Below are 23,244 nucleotides of genomic sequence, written 5' to 3' on the forward strand. Positions count from 1 at the left end.
TTTCCTACACCACACACCCATGGTTACACAAGTTTTATTTTCCCTCCTACACAGTGAAACACACATTTTATCCGATCTCTATTCCAAATTTCCATTTCGAAGTTTTTCCCCTCCCTTGCATTCTCCTACCTCTCACTTCACCCCAACGCCCACCTTCACCCACGACGTCCAGGTCACATTTGCCTTCCTTGGATTACGTCCGGCACTATATGGCCCAGTCGAAGACAACTGACCGACCGACCGAACAAACTCATACCTAGATTGGGCTCTCTCTCGATGTACATGGCTAAGTTATTTTTACACTTATTTTTCAGGTTCTCTCTTTTTTCTTTGATGTGTTTGCATTTGTTTGTACATGATTGAGTTCTTATCGTGAACATGGAGGATTTTATGGCCCAATTATATCCTCTTTGTTTGGATTTTCCTCAAATGCTAAGTAATAGTTTTCTTTCATAGCTCTATATAGAAAGATTGGATTTTTTTTCTCTGCAATCTGGAAGCTAGAGGTGCCTGACCCATTTTTTTCTATGGATTTTCTTCCTAGGGTTTTGAATTATTACTAGAGATCGATGGTGGGTGGGGGTTGTTTTTTTATTACTGACCGATTAAAGGCAATTGAACAAAAGTTGGTACAATTTAAATCAAGATTTTAATAAATTAAGATTTTATGAGATATCTCAACTGTATATGGCATAAGCTTTTGATCTGGTAACGTAGCCTATGCGGCAATATCTGATGACGACACATGAGAATTTGCAGCACAGGCATTAACACTCAACAATCTATATATTTTGTCCTTTTGACCTCCAAATGTAGTTTATTCTGTCATTTTAATTGAGAATCTATTGTGTTTCCAAAATTGAGAAAATGAATGTGAGAAACCTGCTTGCTATTGAGGAAAATAGAATTGGGTTTCTTCTTTGTTTCTATAGCTACAGTGAAGGAGAAGTTGAATGTAAAACCGCTGCAAGATATGCTATTGGCAGAGCCTGAGCTCTCTCGATTGAGAAGGCAAGATATTTCTCAACCACTATAATGATTATTCTTCTCTATATAGATTGAATGTCAGACACTGAAAAAATAAATATTAACCATGTATATACCTGTTGCTTGAAAATTTGCAGGATAATAAGAAGTCATTAAGGGTGCTTGTGTAGCATAATATCCATCCGCTTCCAATCAAGCGTTTGCATTCCTGTGCGTTCATTCCCATTCTTATGTTTTTTGTATTGATCTTCTTGTTATTCTTTGCTGGCCATTATGTATATATGCATATCAATATATTGAGGATGGAATGTCTATAATCTAAAAACATTAGGTGATTTTAACATAGCATTATCCATCATGTGTAGCTGCTCAAACACGAAGCAGCTTTTTTCACGACCTTTTTTTTTTTTTTGTGTTTTGTTTTTTTCTTTGGATGAATGAGGTCATTCCAAAGTATGGAAGTTTAAAACACAGCTATACAGACTCAGTCAACCTACCAGTAAGAGAAACAATGAACCTTAAGCAGGGATATAAACAAACCTCATTTGCTAAGTACAGAAAGGGGAGTTTACCACAGAAAACAAAATGTCCTATTCAATACAGACAGTCTTTACATGCGATGAGATGGTTTTTGAATCTGCACTCTTCGGAACGAACTAGGCCACCAAAAATCCTACAGTTCCTTTGCAACCATATGTGGTATGCCATGGCACCCAATGCAAGTTGCATATAATAGCCCTTATATCTCTTAACTTTTTAGATTATTCAATGTCCAGTCCATAACTCTTCCCCAATTAGTTGCAAATATACCCGATAAACATTTCCTCCTTTTCACCAAAAGCATTTGCCGCATAGGCTATCTTTTTTTTTTTTTTAATAAATCAAGAATTTATGAGAAAAATTATGGACAGCTTATCTTAGGGACATTGTTTTCCTCCATATTTATTTAACTGTTAAATTGTCAACATTTTTAAAGTGTACATATTTTAAGTGTAGTAGTGTGAAATGATTTATGCATTTCTGTTTAGTAACTTCGTTCTCAAAACTTAGTTGAAATAGTGTGATGGACAAAGAGAAAGATGAAAGGCCACCCAGGTCTTTTAGATCGATTTCACCGACTCGGGTATGATACACATTGGTCATTTAGAAATGTCGTTGTGTCTGATATTTCCATTTAGTTAATGTATTTTTTTCGTGTACTTTAGGGATATTATGGTCCAAGAAATTCGTACTACCCACCATTTATAATGCATCCAAATGCATATCTAAATCCATATACATATGCATGGGGTAGCCAGGTAGATTCCTTCTAAGCTTTTTAAAATTCTTCTATTACATGTTTTTGAGTCGTTCTAACAATGCCTAATTACAACCTCTCTCAATGTCACATTTTGAACCAACGATGTTATACACTCCATCAAATACTACAAAGGAGTCAGGACGAGTTCAACAACCGATGACACGGTGTAGTAATGTCACACTACCAATGCCATCAAGCAATGAGAAAGTGTGAGGCTGTGGTTGTAACTCAGTTTATTGTTGTGGCTGTGAGGCTTTGTAATTAAATATGTTGTGGGTGTGAATTTATGTTAATGTTAGACCGTAGAATTTGTTGTAAAGAATGTAACATAGCAAATGATTGCTTGTTGTGATTTGCAATATGTAGTTTAAAGAATTTAAAATCATGTTGATAATCGCATACTTGTTGTGCCACTTCAATTCCATGCAGGTAGGTAATTGTTGTGGACACCTTCTTGTCCCATTAAAATCCTATATACAGGTGTAACTAGAAAATGAAGAATATTAATGGACCACAACCACATAATCAAATTAGCAATATCCATCAAAAACATAGTCCGAACCGCCCATTACAATTTTAACAGTAATACGATACATCTATAGTCTGAACCAACCAAAAACTATTGAAATCCTGGAGTCATAAGCTGCTAGACGACATGCTAGCAGTACCATATCTATCTAATTTTAAGAACATAAAAGGTATTTCAAGTTGGGTAGAATGGTCTAAAAAGACAATGATCGCTCATGAAATCATCAGAGGACTTGAAAGGTTTATCTACTTCTAAAGTTGATTCTAAAATGTACATTACTAAATTGAGGAGCTATTTACCATATCCTGCGAACAACCCTCCCCCACCCCGCCCCAAAAAAAGAATTATCATGGGAAAATGAATGTTGTAATACAAAACTCCGCAAAAAATATTATTTTCAATACAATCACCATTTATTGCAAAGAAACATAAGCATTGAATTCAATCAAAGATGAAAGCATGAAAGGCAGTTACCTTTCTACACGAAATCGAGTGAAACTCCTACTACCAATTCATTGTTTTCAGAGAATGAAATTGTTGATAAGCTATTCAATATGACATGTGGGAATGCACAACAATGTTTTATGTTATCTTCACAAAATTCTAATTGAAGGCAAAAGGAATTGGATTTGCTGAATCTTTCTACTTCTTCTAGTGATTAAAACCCAGAACTTGGGGTGGATGGCTTAGTATGCAAGCAAACCATACTATTCTCTCACAATACAAAAACTGAAGCTTTCAATCACCGAGCTTTGAAACAGAACTCTAGCTCTAATTGTTACTTCTATGACTATACTCCAGCATTGGAGTCAGCTTATCTCATAAGTTTGAGATAAAACCCAACTTCCAACAACCATTATTTGTTTCAAAATCTCTAAGAAGAAAAGGCAAACCCATGATTTTCATACAAGGCTAAATTTTTGCGCTCATCTTGAGTTAGAGAAACCCAAGTATGAAGAGAAGAAAATTCCAAAATATTCAAATTAGTGAACCCTACATAATAGGAATAGAAGAAAATATAAGTTTTTTTCTCGTACCTGTAAAAGTGAGGGAATGGGTTCCAGTCAAAACTTCGAACTCGAAGAAGTGAAATCAACAAAGAGAAACAGAAGACTCACAATGACCAGACCTACTACATTTCTTTGCGGCTACGAATGCACCGAGGAAGAATAGACAAACACAAGTGAGGGAGAGAGGGTGTAGAGTGGTTGGCAGCCTTCATTGTAGATGACCGGGAGGGGATGGAAGGCAAGAACCAGACAATTCGATCTTTGGCGCAGTTTGTGTTGTGCCAAGGAAGAGAAGGAGAGAAAGGAGTACTCTTAATGCATTAATAGCTAAATTTTCTCTTAAATTTTACTCATCTTTCAAAAATTTCCTACATCTTACTCCCTGCTTCTTTCTCAATTCAAGAATGCGGGAGAACGTTTATTGACTTTTCCAGGCGTACAATTCATAATTGTTGATTACTATTACAGTTTATCCCTCCCTCTCTTACCTCTTTTTTTCCTCCGTCATTTGTTTTTGTTTTGCACGGTCTGATTTTCTAGGATTCATGGTTTTGGCAGTATCAATTTGAAGAGCATGCAAGCCGAGAATTTAAGCAACGAAGTTCCTCCTGCCTCTCGCTCCTCAAATTATATTGTCATCAGATATTGTGATTTCTCTACAGAACATACTGTAAGATTATCAAGAAACAATTTTATCCTTTTACTTGGTTCAAATTCTTATTATGTTCGTAGAAACTAGAATTCGCCTAAGTCTTGTTCTTCTCCCTCAATTTTATACCATTTAATTGTTTTGGTCAGTCAGATGTAAAATGAAACAATTTCTAACCATTTCACAGACTAACCAATGATGTTGTCTTCCTAATATTTATAAACACATAGAGTTAATGTTCATCAATTGACTTTTGGGCTAGGAGGCAGTGTCGTGAATTAGGTTGTCAAGAGATGGGGTGCAATTGGGTAGGTCTTAGGTCGAAATTTGCCCCAAATACAGGAAATGGGCCAAGGGGGGCAGGGAGTGAGGGTTTGAGTCACATCCAAAAGAGGCTGATTAGTGTTTCCTATTGGTCTGAATTGCAGCAAATTTGAGTCATGTGGTGGTTCCCAGTAAGGATTTTGCAACTGGACTTATACTAGTGGTCTTACTTGGAGTTTTATAAGAGAATCTTTCAAAACTCTAATCACAATCGTTATGAATAACAACATGATTGGTTTAAAATTGCTTTTGATTACGTGAAACTCTATGTCTTTGCTCTAGCTTATGTTGTAAAAGAGATGCCATCATTGGTTGAGGGTATGCGGGGAGGTCCAGACTACATTGTGCATATAATGAATGTTTCTGATAATTGATGAAGTTAACTCTCCATTTGCAGGATAACATTCATTTCCTCCTAAGAGTCCTCCAAAACAGGAAGTCTGATCTCTTGGAATGGTGCATCATTGTCATGGGAGTAATGTTAGATATACTTTTGATATGTCCAACTCCAATATAGTCATTTTGTAAAGAAAGAAAGAAAGGAAAAAAAAAAAGGCCTTTCCATACAGATTTCATGGTTACTGTACTTTTTTTAAAAAGATTGTATAGAATTTGCACACCTTAAAACAATACAAATAATTTTTCTCAAGAGTTACAAATTTATGATTGACTAATAAATGTGTCTAGTTGTTCCTCAAGTATTTTTCTCTCTAGGAGATGAGATAACCTGAGACTGGAGTTTGTCACTTTTCCTGACCATGTACTCAACCAATGATAATGTTGTGTTTCGTATACCTTTGGGCCAGGTTCCAGCAACTCGGATATTGGGTCTTTCACTTGCACACTTAAGAAAACATATAAAGTGGGGAGCCTTGGTGGAGGCCGGGAAGTCTCCGATGTTTAAGTCAGTATATCTCCTTAATAGTTTGTGCAAGAACTTAGCGGAATCATAGAGCGTTCTTAGTACTTGGGGGTCGGCTTTTATATTAGGTTTCTGGGTGAGGATAGCCCATACCTGATCTCGGGGAGTTCATGTAACTGTTCACTTAGTCAGAATCATTTAATGTGGCGTGGCTCCTAGGGCGTCGTCATTAATGTGGCATAGAGTCCGAGGAGTGGCGCCATTAATGTGGCGCGGCTCCCTGACTCACTTTACATTGCGGACGTTCCTTATTAAGCCCTTCCATGTCTACTGTAAGGAGATCGAGGTTCCCCGTATCTCTCGCCCACCTACCTACACAGGTTCCCGAGAGTTGGGTGTCAGGGCAGCGAGTCTCATCTGCCCTACCGTCCGCTTTTCTCACGAGTGAATTACTTCATGTGTGAGTTTTGCTCATGGGCCGAGTACTCTCTAAAGGCCCACTGTCTCCTTTTAGAGGAGGGCTGTTGGGCTTGATTGGGCTCTTTGACTCACTCCCCTAGAGATCCCTCAAATGGGCTTGCCATACGGGGCAATAGGAGGGAAAAATTCCCTTACACATCCCAAGTTGAAAGTGATGTATCATTAAAGAAAACTTGTATCCCGCTTCTCTTTCTCTAGAAAGAGAAAGTCTCAGTTCTCTCTAAAAGCAAAAGTACTTCGTCCTCTCCGTTCCATTTCTAGTACCATTTTGTTTCTAAACTCCTCTCCGTTTTATTTCCGGTACCATCTTGTTTCTAGACTTTTCTCCTAGTTTTTTTAACTTTTTCCCTCCACGGTTTGGTCTAGACCCAATCTACCACCTTCCAGTGATTGATTGTCTACACACACCCCATCACACAACTTAGTTGCCGATCTATTGGTACAATGGGGAACTGAGGTGAAAATCTCGACGCGTGACTCTCACCCGCAACTTAGCCCGCGTGTGGCCACCATGCACCATCGCGTCAAACCGCTTCCGACGACAACACGTGTCGTACCAGTAATTTCTTCATCCCAATTAGATATGACCCACCTCGTCTCATTATCACCGGCGTATGGACTCCACGCGTTGTCACAAGCGGTCGCGAAGAAACTCGACCATCAACAGTTCGGGCTAGTCGATGTCGTTTATCCCACTATGTTTTTGCTTTCCCTAACCAAATATTTTGAGGCTGGGGACATCAGTCTCTTCCGCGAACATCTCAGGTCAACAAACTTCAATGCATCACTAATAACCACCGCCTGTGGCACCATAGTTTGCACAACGAACTGTAAAAAAGCCATCATTTAAGATGGCGCCCTCTTTGCAAGGAATGGGTGGAGACCAATTTTTTTATTCTAAAACCCGATCTATTTTCACTTTTACACAGTAGTTGTTGTAACGGGATGTTTGTTGGAGAATCCCTCCCCCTCATGTATTTTGATCTATTTATGATAATGAAATGCTTGCTTGAGAAAAATAAAAAGTGTATTATTAAAGCGACTGTAGGCAAATGAGGGACGAGCTCAACAGCGGTTATATGTGACAATCACACACAGGAAAACAAAAGGGATTTAACAAAATGCAGTCTTGTATCCATTCCCTGCGCTTAAGCATGCTAGTAATCAAACTCATGCAATATCAGCGAAACAAGCAGAACCAAGTGAAAATAAACTAAAGCACCCAAGAGAACATCAAACAAATAAAATGAAATTACTTAGCACCAATATACGGTATAATCACCGACTTAAATGTCACCACAAAAAAGTTGCAGTCACTATATATTCATGCAATCCGTAATCACAACTTAACAAGGGAAAATATTGAAGGATTAGAAACAGGTTAATTCATTCTAATTTCTTGTGTGCCAAGTTGATAATGCTTGATGTAGGACTTAAAGAAATCAAAGTGAATGCTGAGAATAAGTTTTAAGTTTCTGAATCCCCCCACTTCGAGTCATGATTTTCGGCTTACCTTTCTAGCTTTGATAAATAATGACAATCAACTGTGCTTTTGCTAGTATTTATAAGTCAAGAAGTTGCACAAGTGCTGAAGGAATCAGTAAGAACATCCTCGTTTAGGTTTTGACCTGCAATGCAAAACAAATGGACAAATAGAATAAAATAGGTGCCTTGATTAGTGTCAGAAAGAACTTCCCTTGAAAAAACATTGGCACATTAGGGAATACCGATAAAAACTATCTTGTTCATCTGATTTTCCTCCTCTTTCCATTTGCGAGCTGGAACAATCTCATATATCTCCCTCACAGCCTGCCAGGAACATAAGGTTTCTATATGACAGGCATCCAACAAATTAGCTTCTCCAAAATTAAATAAACTCCATCAGTACATTCAAAACAAAGGTCAAGATGTATGTGAAGGTTAATATAGATTGATGTAGCCTCGGTAACCCTGGTTAAAGTGGTGGAGGGAGGGCGATTAGAGACTCACAAGGGGATTTTGTAGCTGCTTTTATGGTTTATTATGGACAAAGAACCAATATGGCTGAGGTGAGAGCCTTTTGAGATGCTGTACAACTACACACGAGGCTAAGCCTTAAAACATAGAAGTAGAGATGGACTAAGCTATTGGCTGACTGGTGGCAACACAGGGGAGAGGTGCACTGGGCGGTAAGGGAGTACTTGGAAAGGATTTGGGCCTGCTCGTCGTAATTGAATTGCCTAGTGAAGCACACATTCGGAGAGACAAATCAAGGGGCTGATTGGTTGGCCAAGCAGGGAGCAAAAGGGAGTACCGAGGAATTACTAACAACACACAGAGTCCCTAGAGAGATCAAAGGGATAATGAGATTAGATGATATAGGACTACCAGTTATATACATTGTAAAGGAGGTCACTGTGAATAGGAAAAGAGTGTATAGTTATCTATAGTTCCTTATATATAGTTTCACTCATGATGTACTTTGCTGACAAAATGCCTTAACCTATACCACGGTTTTCCTCCACCACAAGTAAGGGCTTTCTAATAAATTTATGGGGTTCTGTCCTCTTAAAAAAGGATATTATAATAGCAAAAAAGTGAATATTAACTAGGCTACAACCCTCAATGCATATATAAAGCCTCAGCATGGCCTATGCATATCTGCCATTTCCTGGACCTCCTCTTATTGACAGTTTTGTTTAAGAGTCCTCTTGTAGACTTAATGGTTGTGATAAACTTTTAGGTGAAGAAACTTGAGCTCCACTCCCAATATAGGATAGCACAGCTCAAAGAAAAGGAGAAGTACTTATCAATAAAACATGTTTTCTAGAAGTCACCCAAAAGGCAACTAAAAAACAGTGCTATTGGCAGTTTTAGGTATGCAGTACAAGTTAACTTCTGAAGAAGAGAGCACTTGAGGAAGTTTGTACCTGTAAAGTATGTAGTTGATCAGAATTTTGAACACTTAGAACTCCTTTGCAGCGATAAACTTCCATACCAGATTTCTTATCCCAAAGAATCTCCTCAAGCCATAAACGAACCTATAAACAATGGACTATCAGGGCATGATGTCCTACAGAAATAGCAACTTAGACATGGGAGAGCTGATTTAGTATGACATAAAATAAGTAGAGAAGACAGGAATCCTCAAAAAAAACTTTCTTAGTAACTTTATGTGATGTGCATGATTCCCTGAATCATCAAATGTTTTGTGACACAGACCAATTGAAAAAAAAAAATCAACTATTATTTGTGATATTGCTGCATTTAAACAACCAGGATCTAGCAACTATGTTCTTCCAAATTCATGGAAGTGTAGTCATTTCCAACAATAGAGATATTCAATTATGTTGAACCTCCAGAAAATTGTGTCCCAAATAGTGTTTCTCGCTGCTACAAGTCTTTCTCTGCCCATCCAACAGATCTAGAGCCACACTTTTAGTTAGTTAGGGGAGCACCATAACATAAGATCATAAAACTTTCTTAGTTTGGGGAGCACCATAACATATGATTATAATACTCTAAGATTTGTTAGGACGAATACACTTTTATATTGGTTCCCTATCTAAAAGCAGCCTAGTTCATATGGACAATGAGCAAAAACACCACACGTGATCAGCAACGACTAATCATTCAGCTGCAAGATACAGAATCCAACTAATTGCAATGTAATAGTTGAAATCAGTCATCCAAAGCTGTAAATAAAGTGACACAAAGTTCAACAATACACATCACATCAATTTTCCAGAAGATGATTGACACGTTGGCTGTTTCAGAAAACTACCTTATCAAGATCAACCTGTTGTGGCTGACAAATGCATAAGGTTCTCACACCGCTATCATGAATATCCCTGCTAGAAAGAGAACGGCTTTCTTCCAACAGTGCTTCTAAATGAGTGGCATACTGAAAAACACACAAAAAAAGTCAGTAAGATCAGTTAACTAAAGTAGGTATGAACCAGCAGATGAAAAATTAAACTTTGTACAACTAACAGAAGCATCATAGGCCCGCCGGTTTAATATCTTAGGCAAGTCAACTTGACACCGAACAGAACGGATGATGCTTGCAAGGGAATTAATGTCATGAATTTCCTTCTCCAGTTCCTCCAAACCACCTCCACAACCCTCTGGAGAAACCAAATCAACCTTATTGAGAATTACAACATCCTACACAAACAACACACTTATAAGTCTCTTAAGTGCTCACATCACTCTATTTTTCAATTTTTATTTGATAAGTTACTCTATAGCAATATAACACAAAATTCCAAATTAAAAACAAAGAGTTATTTTGTATCCAAAATCAGTCAGGACAGTATAAATTGACAACATCATTACCGCAAATGCTATTTGAAGAAATGCTTCAGGAAATGAAGATGAAGCTCGATGCTCATTGAGCTGAAAACGAAGGTTTTTGGCATCAACAACCTATTAAAACAGCAAATCATTCAAAGAAAGATATTGAGTAGTAAAAAATTCTTGATTGTAGTTCGTGATTAACAAATCTTATGACATTTTTCAATCATATGAATCTGTGGTTTCTAATTTTATTTTTTATTTTGAGTATTTTTTCAGAGACTTGTTCGTATTTTACAATACAAGAACATAGAATGAGCACACTACATGCAAGGACATAACTTGAAATTGCATGAACATGTGGATCAACAAGTCATATGTTGTTGCATCAATTTGGAAAGGGAAAAAAAAGGTATGAATCAGTGATAAATCAAAAGGTATAAATATATAACAACTTCCCATTATAATCCCTTGGTATATTCTAGCTCAAACCCCTAGGGGTTGGCTCAAGTGGTAAAGGCTTTGGGTTTAGGGGTATGCTCCCCCAGGTCGAAGGTTCAAATCCCCTTGGATGCAAACAATCTCTAAGGGTCATCAGACTGGAGGATTTTTTCCTTAAATTATCCGAAGTGCACTTGCGGGAAAATATTTACCGAGGGCATGTGCACACCCAGGATTAGTCAGGACGCTGTTCCCGGACACCTGGTGCCAATCAAAACAAAAATCTAGCCCACCATTATATATCTATACCATAAACTTGATTTGTAATACCTTATTTGTAGTACAAATACATAACAAATACCAAAAAACAAAAAAAAAAAGTATGAATCAACGTTCCTGGACAACTAATATATAAGTAATAGAGCTTTGATCGTATGGGAAGGAAAATGGGTTGATCAAAATCCATTGTTATAGAACTAAAGATATTTGAGGTGTCAAGGGAAGGCCGATGGGTGAACATTACTAAAAAAGGGTGAAAGTTTGTGAAAAATATGAGCTTGGAGGAGGCCACGGCTTGTTGGTTCACTAAAGCTCTGGAGGATTGTGCGAAGGCTGGGAGGAAGGAGGTTTATGCAAGCCATCGGGAAGGTGATAGAGGTTTTATAGCATAGAGGGTACAAACTCATAGGGAGTGTTCTTGGCACTGGTAAAGTACTGACGGGGTAGGCGCCGAAACTATATCTTCATCCCTGAAGATATAGATGGAATGGGATGGCGGAAAGTGACAGAGGCGTTGAGGGAGATTGATCAAGAAGGTTGTTTTGTTGGGGCGGCACCGTTAGCGGGGACGGTAGAGCTGCTAAAGCTTTCTTCCTGGTTGTACATGGAGGTTGTCCAACAACCGAGATGTTTGGACCTGTCCCGTCAGTTCTGCAGGAGCCGCAACATTGCAGCCTAAAAGTGTCGCCGTTTCTGTAGCAACCCAGGGACGTGAGGGTGGTGACAGGGGAGTTGTTGGCCTACAAAAGGAAATAATCCTTCGGACAATGACTGAGATGAAGAACCAGCTGAGGGACTTGTAGCTTAATTTAAATTGGCTGAAACAATGTGTTGAGGAGGTAGGGGGTGGGGGTAGGGGTGGGAGTGGGCTTGGGTCTGGGTCTGGGTCTGGGAGTTAGGCCTTTCAAAGGTGAAGGGGCCTCTTCATCTAGGGGCAAACAAAACACTTACGGGTCCCTAAGGGGACAGGCGTTGGGTCACAACCCATTGGGCTTAATGGGCGGGCTAGTAAAGGTAAAGAGCCCATGCTTTCAATGGGTATCCATCGGGCTCAGGCAAACAGGCCAATGGAGGAAACGCAACCCACCTACATCTGGCACCGTCGACGGCGGTAGATGGCAGCCACTTGAGCCGACGAAGGACCAGAGGACTCCGGTGAAGGCTGCGGAACCATTGATGGGGGCTACGCTGTTGGAGGCTACACTTGCAGAGCCATGTGTGGTGGATTTATGCACCATCCCTGCCTTCGATGTGTTGGGTCCAGCACAGACCAGTTCGAGGGAGGATGTTGGTGCTTCACCTACAACAACAGCTCCGTTTCCATTGCCGAAGATCTTTTTCCAACAGAGGGGGTTCCAACGTGTGGTCAGCCATTGGGTGGTCAGTCATTGGCAGAGGAGATCTCACGGGAAACAGATGTGTTGGTCTCGTAGGTTAATCTAGTGATGGGAGATCCCACGGCGAACCCAACAAACCTTCCGAGAAGCTCAACAATGACGAAGGAGGACTCGGGAGAAGGAGATGAAGAGGCCATGGGGCCGCGAGGGTCTGAAGAGGCCGAGATACCGATGGTGGGGGCGCGAAGGTCTGAGGAACCATCGACGATGGTCCAAAAAGAACTTTCTGTGGTTTTGATGGTTGACCCAGCGATGGGTCTCAGTGTTTTCTCACCGGCAGCAGTAGAATCTCAACCACAACAGACACAGACAGGGCCGATAGGTAGTGGGAATGGGTCTCAAGCTACTTCCCCGTTGACAGTGGTAGAATCCCATGGATCGAGGGGGAAGATGTGCATGTGTTTTCTACTCCAACGAAAGTTTCTGGGCAGTCACAGGGGGCAATGAAGCCCCTTAACTTTTCGTCTAGGCCTGAGGAACTGAACCAGTTGGTAAATAAGGAGGCAAAGGTGGACCCTGTACCATTACGCACTTTGTCTCCTTTGTTCACAACAGAGGGCGCGCCTTCGGATTGGGTGATTCAGAAAATGAAGGATATCCAGGAGTATGTGGGGATTCCATGTGATAGATTTGAGGAGCAATTCAGGGCACTACTTATTACTATCGAAGAGGGTCAAGTTCAATCTCCTAGATCCGCCTCTAGGAAAAACAGGGAACTGAAGCATCTCACTTGTTCAATTAACTATGATGGAAGAGAGGGGAGTATTAACAAGAGCAGAATAAAGGGAAATGTTGTGTCGATACATGAAGCCTAGAATTCACTCTTGGAACATTCGGGGTCTTAATGACCCCAATAAGTGACTACGGGTGAAGAATCTTTTACGGCATTGGAAATTAGACATTGTGTGTTTGCAGGAAACCAAAATGGAGTTCATAGATCGTAGCATCATCACTAGTATTTGGGGTTGTCCATTTGTGAGATGGGTGTACTTGTCATCCAAGGGAGCATCCGGGGGTATCCTTGTCACATGGGATTCGAGGGTGATTGAATCCATTGAGGAGTGTGTTGGGAATTATACGGTGGCATGTTCATTCAAAAATGTAGATGATGGTTTTTGTTGGGCCTTTGCTGGTGTATACAGGCCAAATGTGGACACACTTAGGAAGATGTTATGGGAGGAATTAGCGGGATTGGGCAGCTGGTGGAATTTACCATCGTGTATTGGGAGTGATTTCAACGTTACTCGGTTCCCTAGTGAAAGATCGGGAGAAGTCCGGTATAGTCAAGCAATGGAGGAGTTTGCTGATTTTATGTTCGATATGGACTTGGTGGACTTACCACTCATAGGTGGCATGTATACTTGGTCTACTAACCGGGCTTAGTCTCGCTTGGACAGATTTTTGGTGTCCCCATCTTGGGAGACACATTATTTTACCTTGCTTCAAAAGAGATTGGATAGAGTATGCTTGGATCACTTCCCCGGTGTACTGGATTGTGGAGGCATTCACGAAGGAAACATATATTTCGAAAATATGTGGCTGAAAACCGAGGGTTTTGTGGAGAAGGTGAGGTCATGGTGGTCCTTGTATTCCTTTGAGGGATCATCAAGCTTCACATTGGCGGGTAAGCTAAAAGCATTAAAGAGGGACTTGAAAAGGTGGAATATTGAAGTCTTTGGACACATTAATAATAAAAAAATTGTCCCTTTTGGAGGCACTAAAGGGTTTGGAGGAAAGGGAGATGAACGTCCCGCTTTTGTTTGAGGCCTCTTGTAGGAAATCAGCCATCACTTCAGACTTGGAGAAGGTGCTTCTTATGAAGGAAATCTCTTGGAGACAAAAGTCACGAGCCCTATGGTTGAAGGAAGGAGACAAATGTACTAAATTTTTTTCATCGGGTGGCTAATTCTCATCATAGAAATAATGCTATTGAGGTGATTCAGGTTGAGGGTAACAGGTTTACTCGGATCATGATACTATTAAGAACCAAATTGTCAACTTTTATAGAGATCTTCTTGCTGAAACGGCCTCTTGGAGACCCAAACTTAATGGTATGCCTTTTGAGACTATTGACCAGCTAAGCTCTACGTGGTTGGAGAGACCATTCGAGTCGAAGGAGGTTTTTCAGGTGATTTGTGGGATGGCAAAGGATAAAGCCCCAAGTCCTAATGGGTTTTTGATGGCTTTTAATCATGATTGTTGGGATGTAGTGAGTGGAGATATTATGCAGGTTTTTAAGGAACTATACACCTTTGGGAAATTCGAAGAAGGCATTGATGTTTCTTTTATTGCTCTTATCCCTAAGAAAGTTGGTGTTGTGGATGTGTAAGACTTTCGGCCTATTAGTCTTATAAATGGAGTATATAAGATCATCTCAAAGGTGCTCGCTACCCAGATGAACACAATTATGAGTAGCATTATTTCAAAATCTCAAAATGTTTTTGTAAAGGGGAGACAAATTCTTGATTCGGTATTGATAGCCAATGAATGCTTGGATTGTAGAATCAAGGAGGGCATACCGGGACTTTTGTGCAAGTTAGACATGGAAAAGGCTTATGACCATGTTAATTGGGACTTTTTGTGTTATTTACTTGGGAGGTGCGGATTTAGGGATAGATGAATATCATGGATTAGGTATTGTATATCTACAGTTCGCTTCTCGGTTTTGGTGAATGGAGCACCGGAAGGATTCTTTAATAGCTCTAGGGGCTTACGGCAAGGAGATTCACTCTCCCATTTGCTATTTGTTGTTGTTATGGAAGCACAAAATCGAATGTTGCGAGCAGCAATGAATGAAGGTTTTCTTGCTGGATTTTCAATGCGTGGGGTTTCCATATCTCACCTTCTTTTTACTGATGACACACTTTTGTTTTGTGAGCCACACAATGTTAATTTGCAGTATTTGAGGGTTGTACTACTTTGTTTCGAAGCGGTGTCAGGCTTGAAGGTAAATCTCTCACAGTCTAAAATGGTTCCTGTGGGTAGTGTACATAATATCCAAGTCTTGGCGAGTATCTTGGGTTGCAAGGTTGCTTCGCTACCTTTGAAATATCTTAGCCTCCCATTGGGAGCTGCTTTCAAGACAAAAATCATTTAGGATGGTGTGTTAGAAAGAATTGAAAGACGATTGGCTGGGTGGAAATGGATATATTTGTCCAAAGGTGGTCATTTGACTCTTATCAAGACCACTCTTTCTAACCTTCCTACATATTTCTTATCCCTTTTTCTATTACCTGCAAGTGTGACTTCTTGTATGGAGAAAAATTTTCACAACTTTCTTTGGGGAGGCATGGGGGAAGAAATTAAGTTTCATCCTGCGGGTTGGGATAAAATTTGCTTACCCATTCAATGTGGTGGGTTGGGGGTGCGCAATGTGAGGGTCTTCAATAAAGCTCTTTTGAGGAAATGGTTGTGGAGATACCTAAGGAATGGGAGGGTTTATGGCGAGAAGTCATAGATGCTAAGTATGGGAGTATGATGGGGGGATGGTGTTCTAAGGAAGTTAGAGGGACACATGTCGTGGGCTTGTGGAAAAATATTAGAGCAGGATGGGGTAGACTCTCCAAGTGCTTTAGATTTGCAATTGGAAGAGGTGATGGAGTTTACTTTTAGCATGATGCTTGGTGCGGTGAACGGGTTATAAAGCAGGTGTTTCCCACGCTTTACCAGATTTCCAGCGGCAAAGAGGTTGATATGGCTGACTTAGTGATAATTTCTAATGGTGTTGTCCATTGGGACGTAAGTTTCTCGAGAGCTGCTCATGATTGGGAGTTGGATATGCTTGCTGATTTTTTTGACTCTATATGCAATATCGATGGGCAGTGAGACGAAGGATAAAATGACCTGAATTTTGAATCGAAATAACAAACTTTCGGTGCGTTCTTTCTACAAGGCCCTCTTGGGAGTTTCTAATGATCATAATTTTCCTTGGAAGGCCATATGGCAGTGTAAAGTACCGTCTAAGATCACTTTCTTTGTATGGACTACATCTCTTGGATGGATCCTCAAGTCGGATAATTTGAGAAAACGTGATCTTATTATAGCATATTGGTGTTTCTTGTGCAAGAGTAATGGAGAATCAGTGGATCATCTTTTGTTACATTGTGAAGTGGCAAGATGTTTATGGAATGAGATCCTTAATAGGACAGGGGTGGCTTGGGCTATGCCCAGAAAAAGTTAGGGATATTCTGGGGTGTTGGACAGAAATTAGGGGGAATTCACGTATAACTGCTGTGTGGAGAATGATCCCTCATTGCATTATGTGATGCTTGTGGCTAGAGAGAAATAAGAGGTGCTTTGAAGACATGCAGCGTTCTTTGGAGGAGCTGAAGTGATTCTTCTACAATACTTTATTTTCTTGGCCTTCAGCCATTATTTGTAATACGGACAATTTTCATGACCTGCTTGTATCTCTCACTAGTACCTAGTTGTAATTAGGTTTCATGATCTGCTTGTATACTTCTAGTGTACTTTGTTACTATCCTTATTTCAATAAAATTTTACTTTTACCTATCAAAAAAAATATACAAGTACAATGCAAAATTTGGTATATTCTAGCTCATAAGCTTCATCATATCTCAATCCTCCATCTCATCTAAGTTTGGAACATTGAATTCTATGGCATGATATGCAAGAAGCTTTAAAGATTGTGAGCGGTCAATGGAAGAGCTTAGAACCTTCTTCATTAACACTTTATTCCATTGGTCAATTATAATAGATTTCAATGGTTTGAATCTCCATGACTTTCTTGTATTTCTAGACAATAATGACTAGGTGTTGCACTTGTATATGTCCCTTGTACTTGGGATATGCGTATTTCTATCAATAAACTTGCTTAGTGATAAAATAAAATAAAATAAAAAAATCAGTGGCATATTGATACGAGTGATTGAATAGCACAATGACAACACGAATTCGACAAAAAAATGATGTGCTAATGTATTATTAATTACATGGTAAACTCGTAGATGAATGAAACTTACGGTTATAATCGAATCGAGCTTGACCTCTGATTCCAGCTGATCATCCAACCAAAGAACAGATGCAAGTGGAGCCGGGTTCGCCAACCCTGTGGTCTCCAGTAAAATATGATCAAGTCTGAAAAAACAAAATCAAAATTTTAACAATAAAAATAAAAACAGTAATCACATATCATAGGATTGAAATCTGTCCAGACTTTCGTACTTCTCCTTCCTCTGTATAAGTTGCTCAAGTGCTTGGACTAAACTGTGCTTGACAGTACAACAGATACAACCATTAGCCAGCTCAACCCATTCTTCAACGAGAGCGCCGCCATCTCCTTCGTTTATCATCGCTCTTTCTACTCCAATTTCCTCACCGAACTCATTCAAGATCACCGCTATCCTCTTACCGTGTTGGGTATTCAATACGTGATTCACCAGCTGAGTGAAGAATCCATTCATCAGAGCTACATTGTTTAACTTGAAGAATTCGAAAAGTTCATTAAAAAGGATAATAATAATAATAATAATAATGAGATTGATAGCTTTACAGTGGATTTTCCAGCTCCGAGATAGCCCGTAATGACGGTTACCCCTACCGAAGCGTCATTGTTTTCCAGCCGCCTCGAATTGGATTGTTCGAGAGGGTAGGGTTCCACGATTTCATCAATTCGAACGGCGAGAGGTGCCTCTTCGTCTTCTCCGTCCTCCATTTTCTTCTTCCTGTTCGAAGGATTTAGAAGCAGAAAGACAAATTCTGAGATTTAAGACTCGTTTGTTTTGAGAGCGAGAGGTTATGATTGAAAAATTAAATAAAATATCGATAGATTATATTTTTTAATGTTATATTTTTTTAAGATTTAAAAAATTGAATTATTTATTTTATTTTATATAAAATTTTGATAAAATTGTAATGATAAAGTAAACTAGCTTTACTGTTAGTATAATCAAAATAGGATGAGAGTGTGGTGTATAATATTATTTTTTTTTTATATTTTAGAAAAAAAAAGTAATATTATATATTATATTTTTATTTAATTTTGATCATACTAAGTAATATATAGTATATTTATTATTATCAGATGATAAAAAAATATATAATAAATTATCATTAACGATGTTAAATATGTCATATCATATTTAGTAAGATAAAAGTAAGATGGTAATATACTGTATAAAATTTTCTATAAAGAAATATTTTAAAAAATAACCTCCATTAAATCTTTTATTTTAAATATATTTTTATATTTTGCTGTAGAAAATCTCTGGATGTAAAAAATACTGCTCATTATTGTAAATACTTTTAATTGATTTATCTTCCCTCCATGCTGAATTTTCCAATTTTTAACTCTCTTTATTCACATTCAACCCTTACCCGATGCTTACTAAAATATCCGACTGATGAATGGACTAAGCATGAAAAGATTTTGGTCGTCGATGACTTTGGATTTTCTAATACTATCTATTTCATTTTAAAAAAATAATAATAATAACTTATATTTTAAATTAATTTATAAATTTTGATTAATTCAAAATATGATATAATTATATAATATTATATACGAGAAGATATTATAAATATTAAAATATATGAATATCATTGATAGTTAGAAAAAAATTTGAAATAAATAAAAAAATTAATAAAATATTTAAATGATAAGAAGAAAAAATAGATAAATTGATGTATAATATATTATAAAAATTAATATATAAAATAAAAAAATAAATATATTTTAATAATATATTTTAAATAGAAGGAAGAATTCATTAGAAATGCTCGTATCTGAACTGGGCTGTCTACGTATGCTTTATAACAGCCCAGAGTCCAGACCCAGCTCTTAATGCCCCCAATGGGCCCACCAATTTATCAAGTGCTTCATACTTTTTTTTCCAATTAAAATTTATCTTATCCCAGTCAATCAAATTAATTTGAGAGAAATACTTTAATTACAAAAATATTATATAAAAATAAACTCATAAAATGATATAGTTTGATGTGATATATTAGATTATAAAATTAATTTTATCATAAATATATCTAACAGATCACATAAAATTACATCATTTTATAGATTTATTTTTAAATAATATATTTCAATTCTCTTAATTTAAACACATCGTATTGATAACTCTGTGGCCTAAAAAGCATAGGGGATGGCATAATTCGGTAAGCAACGCATATAGAATGAAAGAATGATTTATCTTCATGATAGGAGAAGGACGAAACTGAATGGTAGGCTGGTAGCTGGTTCTTGAAGGAGTGAGTATAAGGAAAATTAGTGTGGTATGAACAGACAGACAAGCACGGATGGCACAAAACAGATTTTGTAGTTTGTTCATGCACCGTTTATGAATAGTAAACACACAATTTGTCTGAAGAGTAACACAAAATTAGTTTGAATAGTAAATTAAACACAAATGTTGCCTTCTTCTTGCCCATCCCCATCTCCGCCCTCCCGCCCCGCCTGCCCGCCCGTGTACGTATGCTCGGAGTATAGCTAAACTCATTTACATACGAGTAATGATAATTACACTATATTTTTATAATATATTTTACAATTATGTTTTAAGATGAGAATATTTTTGCAATATGATGTTACTTTTCTAACATATTTTATAAAAATATCATTTATTTAAAGTATAGTTTTGTAAAATATTGTGAAGAATATTGTATAAATCATTTTCCTTTCCATAATTTCCTGTCTGAGGATCTCTTATTTGTAGATAGAAAAATGCTATTTGAACTAAGAATATCTACTGACAAAATTGATTGATTATTTTTTTAAAATTTTTTTTACTTTATAATTAAGGAAATGATTATTAATAATTTTTTTTTAATTTTTAAAGATATATAAAAAATGGTTGAATTTTTTTTTTTTTAAAAAGTATATTTGTATTTATTGGTAGAATGCGGACACCATTCTCAATTTCTCTGTCATCGTAGATAATGGGGAGGCTGTGTAGCTTGTGGAAATAAAACGCCATGCAGGGTTGTCGGATATAGCCGTATAGGAACTAAGAAGTACACGGCAATTAAAGGGATAACATCATGAGATATACGTAAGTGGATAAATGATATTTGCACTAATCATAAATTGTGTAAATGTTACATATTTAAAAAAAATAAAATAATTAATTTTTTAATGATAAACTCCACTCATTTTAAATAAATAAATAAAAAAAATATATGATGTGCTTGCACAACTTATAATTGTATCAATATCTCTATGAAACGAAGACCACTTGGAGATATCATTTACAGTAATATACTTAAGATATAATTTATTTGGACTCTAATTAATTAAGCATGACCTGATTATTAATTAGATTATTTTTTAGATTAATCCGTGCAGTCTGGTGATGTTTAGAGAATGAGATGAGATGAGAATTTTATTAATAATAGTAAAATAGTCTGTGAAAAATAGTGATATACTTTAAGTTAAGTATTTATTAGATTTTTGAAAAAGGAAAGATAAAAAGTTAAATAAAAAATATAATAAAATTAAAATATTGTTAGAATATAATTTTTTAATATAATTTTTATTTTGAAATTTGAAAAAAAATAAATTATTTTTTGTTTTTTATTTGAAAGTTTGGAAAAATTTTAATTATTAATTTGAAAATGTTTGTATTTAAATAATGTTTGAAAATTAAATAAAGTTAAATGTGATGAGATGAAATTTTTTTCCAAACATCTTCTTAGTATTGACCCGATTATTTATTTTTATATATTAACATTTAACACTCTCTCATGTGTGGTCAAACTCTCATTTAATAAGAAAGAAGATTATATTTATGTAGCATTTACATGTCATGATTTTGATTTGCAAAATAAATTTAAAATTAAATTTTTTATAAATTAAATATAACATGTAAACAATATGAAGGATGGCATTGTTGTTGAATATGCTATTTATCTCTCTGAGAGAAAGATATATATATATACACACATTTTCATGAATTTTGCAATAAAATCCGTGAAAAGTATTTTGTCAATAGAATGGTAATTGAGGAGCTTTAGTTCAGCAAACTTTCGGAATTGTTTTGTGAACTACTCTACAACCATTTTGTTAAGGACCCTGATTCAATCTCTAAACATTAGGGGGTCCACGAGCTCGCCTCGTCTTGTGATGACTGGATGTGTCCTGCCAACTTGCTTGGCCTTGCATATATGATTGTAATGATGGGTTTCTAGGTTGATGAAGGTATGATGTTTAGTGGTGAAATGATGATGATGATGATGAGTTCGAGTAATCTAAGTGACGATTTGGTGTGTTTGATGCAATGTGGAACGGCTTGAAGGTTGCCCTTGATATTGGGACTACTTGGGGGACGCTTAGGGTTGGTATGGTGAAGTTGGGCTAGAGTTTTGGGTGATGGCTAAAGAGTATAGAGGATGAGGTATACTAGGAGTCTTTGAATGGAAAGATTCAACTTAACTTTCTATTGATTCTGCAGAGTAGTTATATACAGGACTCGAACTCTATTTTAAGAAATATACAGACATTATAGCAGTAGCTACACAACACTAATTACAGAAAAATAAATCACATGATTCTCTACACTCATTACAAAAGGGATGATTCTCAGGAAGCATTAATTGCAAAAAATAAAACCCATGATTCTCAACACTTATTACAAAATGAATAATTCTCAGCAAGCTTGAATTACAGGCTTGATGTCCTTGATTCTTGGCTAAATGGCAGCTTCATGAGTTGTTTGAACTTTTGTCAACTTCCCTTATACACTCCTGCAAGATTGTGCTTCCATTGCCAAGACCAATCTTGTTTCTTAGGAATTTTGTGTGTTGTCTTGACAGTGGCTTGGTCAATAAATCTGCAAGTTGATCTTGAGTATGTACATACCGAACATGAAGGGTTCCTTTATGAACTAGATCACAAACAAAGTGAAGATCAATTTAAATGTGTTTCATCCGTAAATGTTGCACCAGATTGAAGCTTAGATGAGTTGCTCCAAGATTATCTCAAAAAATTGAAGGTGACGCCTTTAGAGAAAAGCCAAGTTCTTGAAATAAAGCAAGAAGCCACATAGTTTCAAATGTCATATTGGCAAGAGCCCGATATTCCGCTTATGTAGATGAAAATGCAACTACTCTTTATTTCTTAGAGCTCCATGAGATTGGATTTGAGCCTAGAAAGGTGATATATGCCGATGTAGAGGTGCAATCATCAATGTTTCCAGCCCAATCAGCATCACTGTAGGTTGAGAGACATGAAATTGTAGATTTTTTTAGATGAATGTCATGGAACAATGTTTGCTTGAGATAACGGAGAAGTCTCTTGGTTGATGTTCAATGTGTGACAATTGGCTTGTGCATGAATTGTGAGAGCATGTTAACCACAAATGAAATGTCGGGACAAAGATATTGCAAGCTACCTATCACTCTCCTAAACTCAGTACTATCAACAGCAGCGGTGTCATCCACTAAATGAAGAGATGTGGTGGTTGAAAATGGTGTAGAAACATCCTTGGTACCAAACATATTCGTGGTTTGCAAGAGCTCATGAATATATTTATGTTGTGATAGGAAAAGACCTGCACAAATTGGTATGACTTCCACTCCCAAAAAGAAGTGAAGTGAACCCATATCCTTCAAGAAAAATTGATGTCCAAGTTTTTCAATAACAGAAACCATAAATTTTTTACCATTTCCTGTAATAACAATATCATCGACATAGACTAAGAAATAACATGTAATGGAATCATGTCGATAAATGAATAAGGAAGAA

The 23,244-nt window shown here is 37.3% G+C and overlaps 1 protein-coding gene across 1 annotated transcript; it reads right to left on the reverse strand.

The window, feature by feature from the left end:
• Positions 1–7,381: 7,381 nt before the first annotated feature.
• Positions 7,382–18,276, reverse strand: LOC109014360 (COBW domain-containing protein 1). Its single transcript, XM_018996791.2, has 9 exons — positions 18,046–18,276; positions 17,718–17,935; positions 17,516–17,630; positions 10,459–10,548; positions 10,114–10,287; positions 9,905–10,024; positions 9,051–9,161; positions 7,869–7,950; positions 7,382–7,769 (listed from the first exon to the last, which is right to left on the reverse strand). Exons 1-9 carry the CDS (start codon positions 18,205–18,207, stop codon positions 7,711–7,713), a joined length of 1,131 nt encoding a protein of 376 aa, XP_018852336.1. The 5' UTR covers positions 18,208–18,276; the 3' UTR covers positions 7,382–7,710.
• Positions 18,277–23,244: the final 4,968 nt, after the last annotated feature.

This window comes from Juglans regia, chromosome 13, assembly GCF_001411555.2.
Source record: "Juglans regia cultivar Chandler chromosome 13, Walnut 2.0, whole genome shotgun sequence".
Lineage (NCBI taxonomy): Eukaryota > Viridiplantae > Streptophyta > Magnoliopsida > Fagales > Juglandaceae > Juglans > Juglans regia.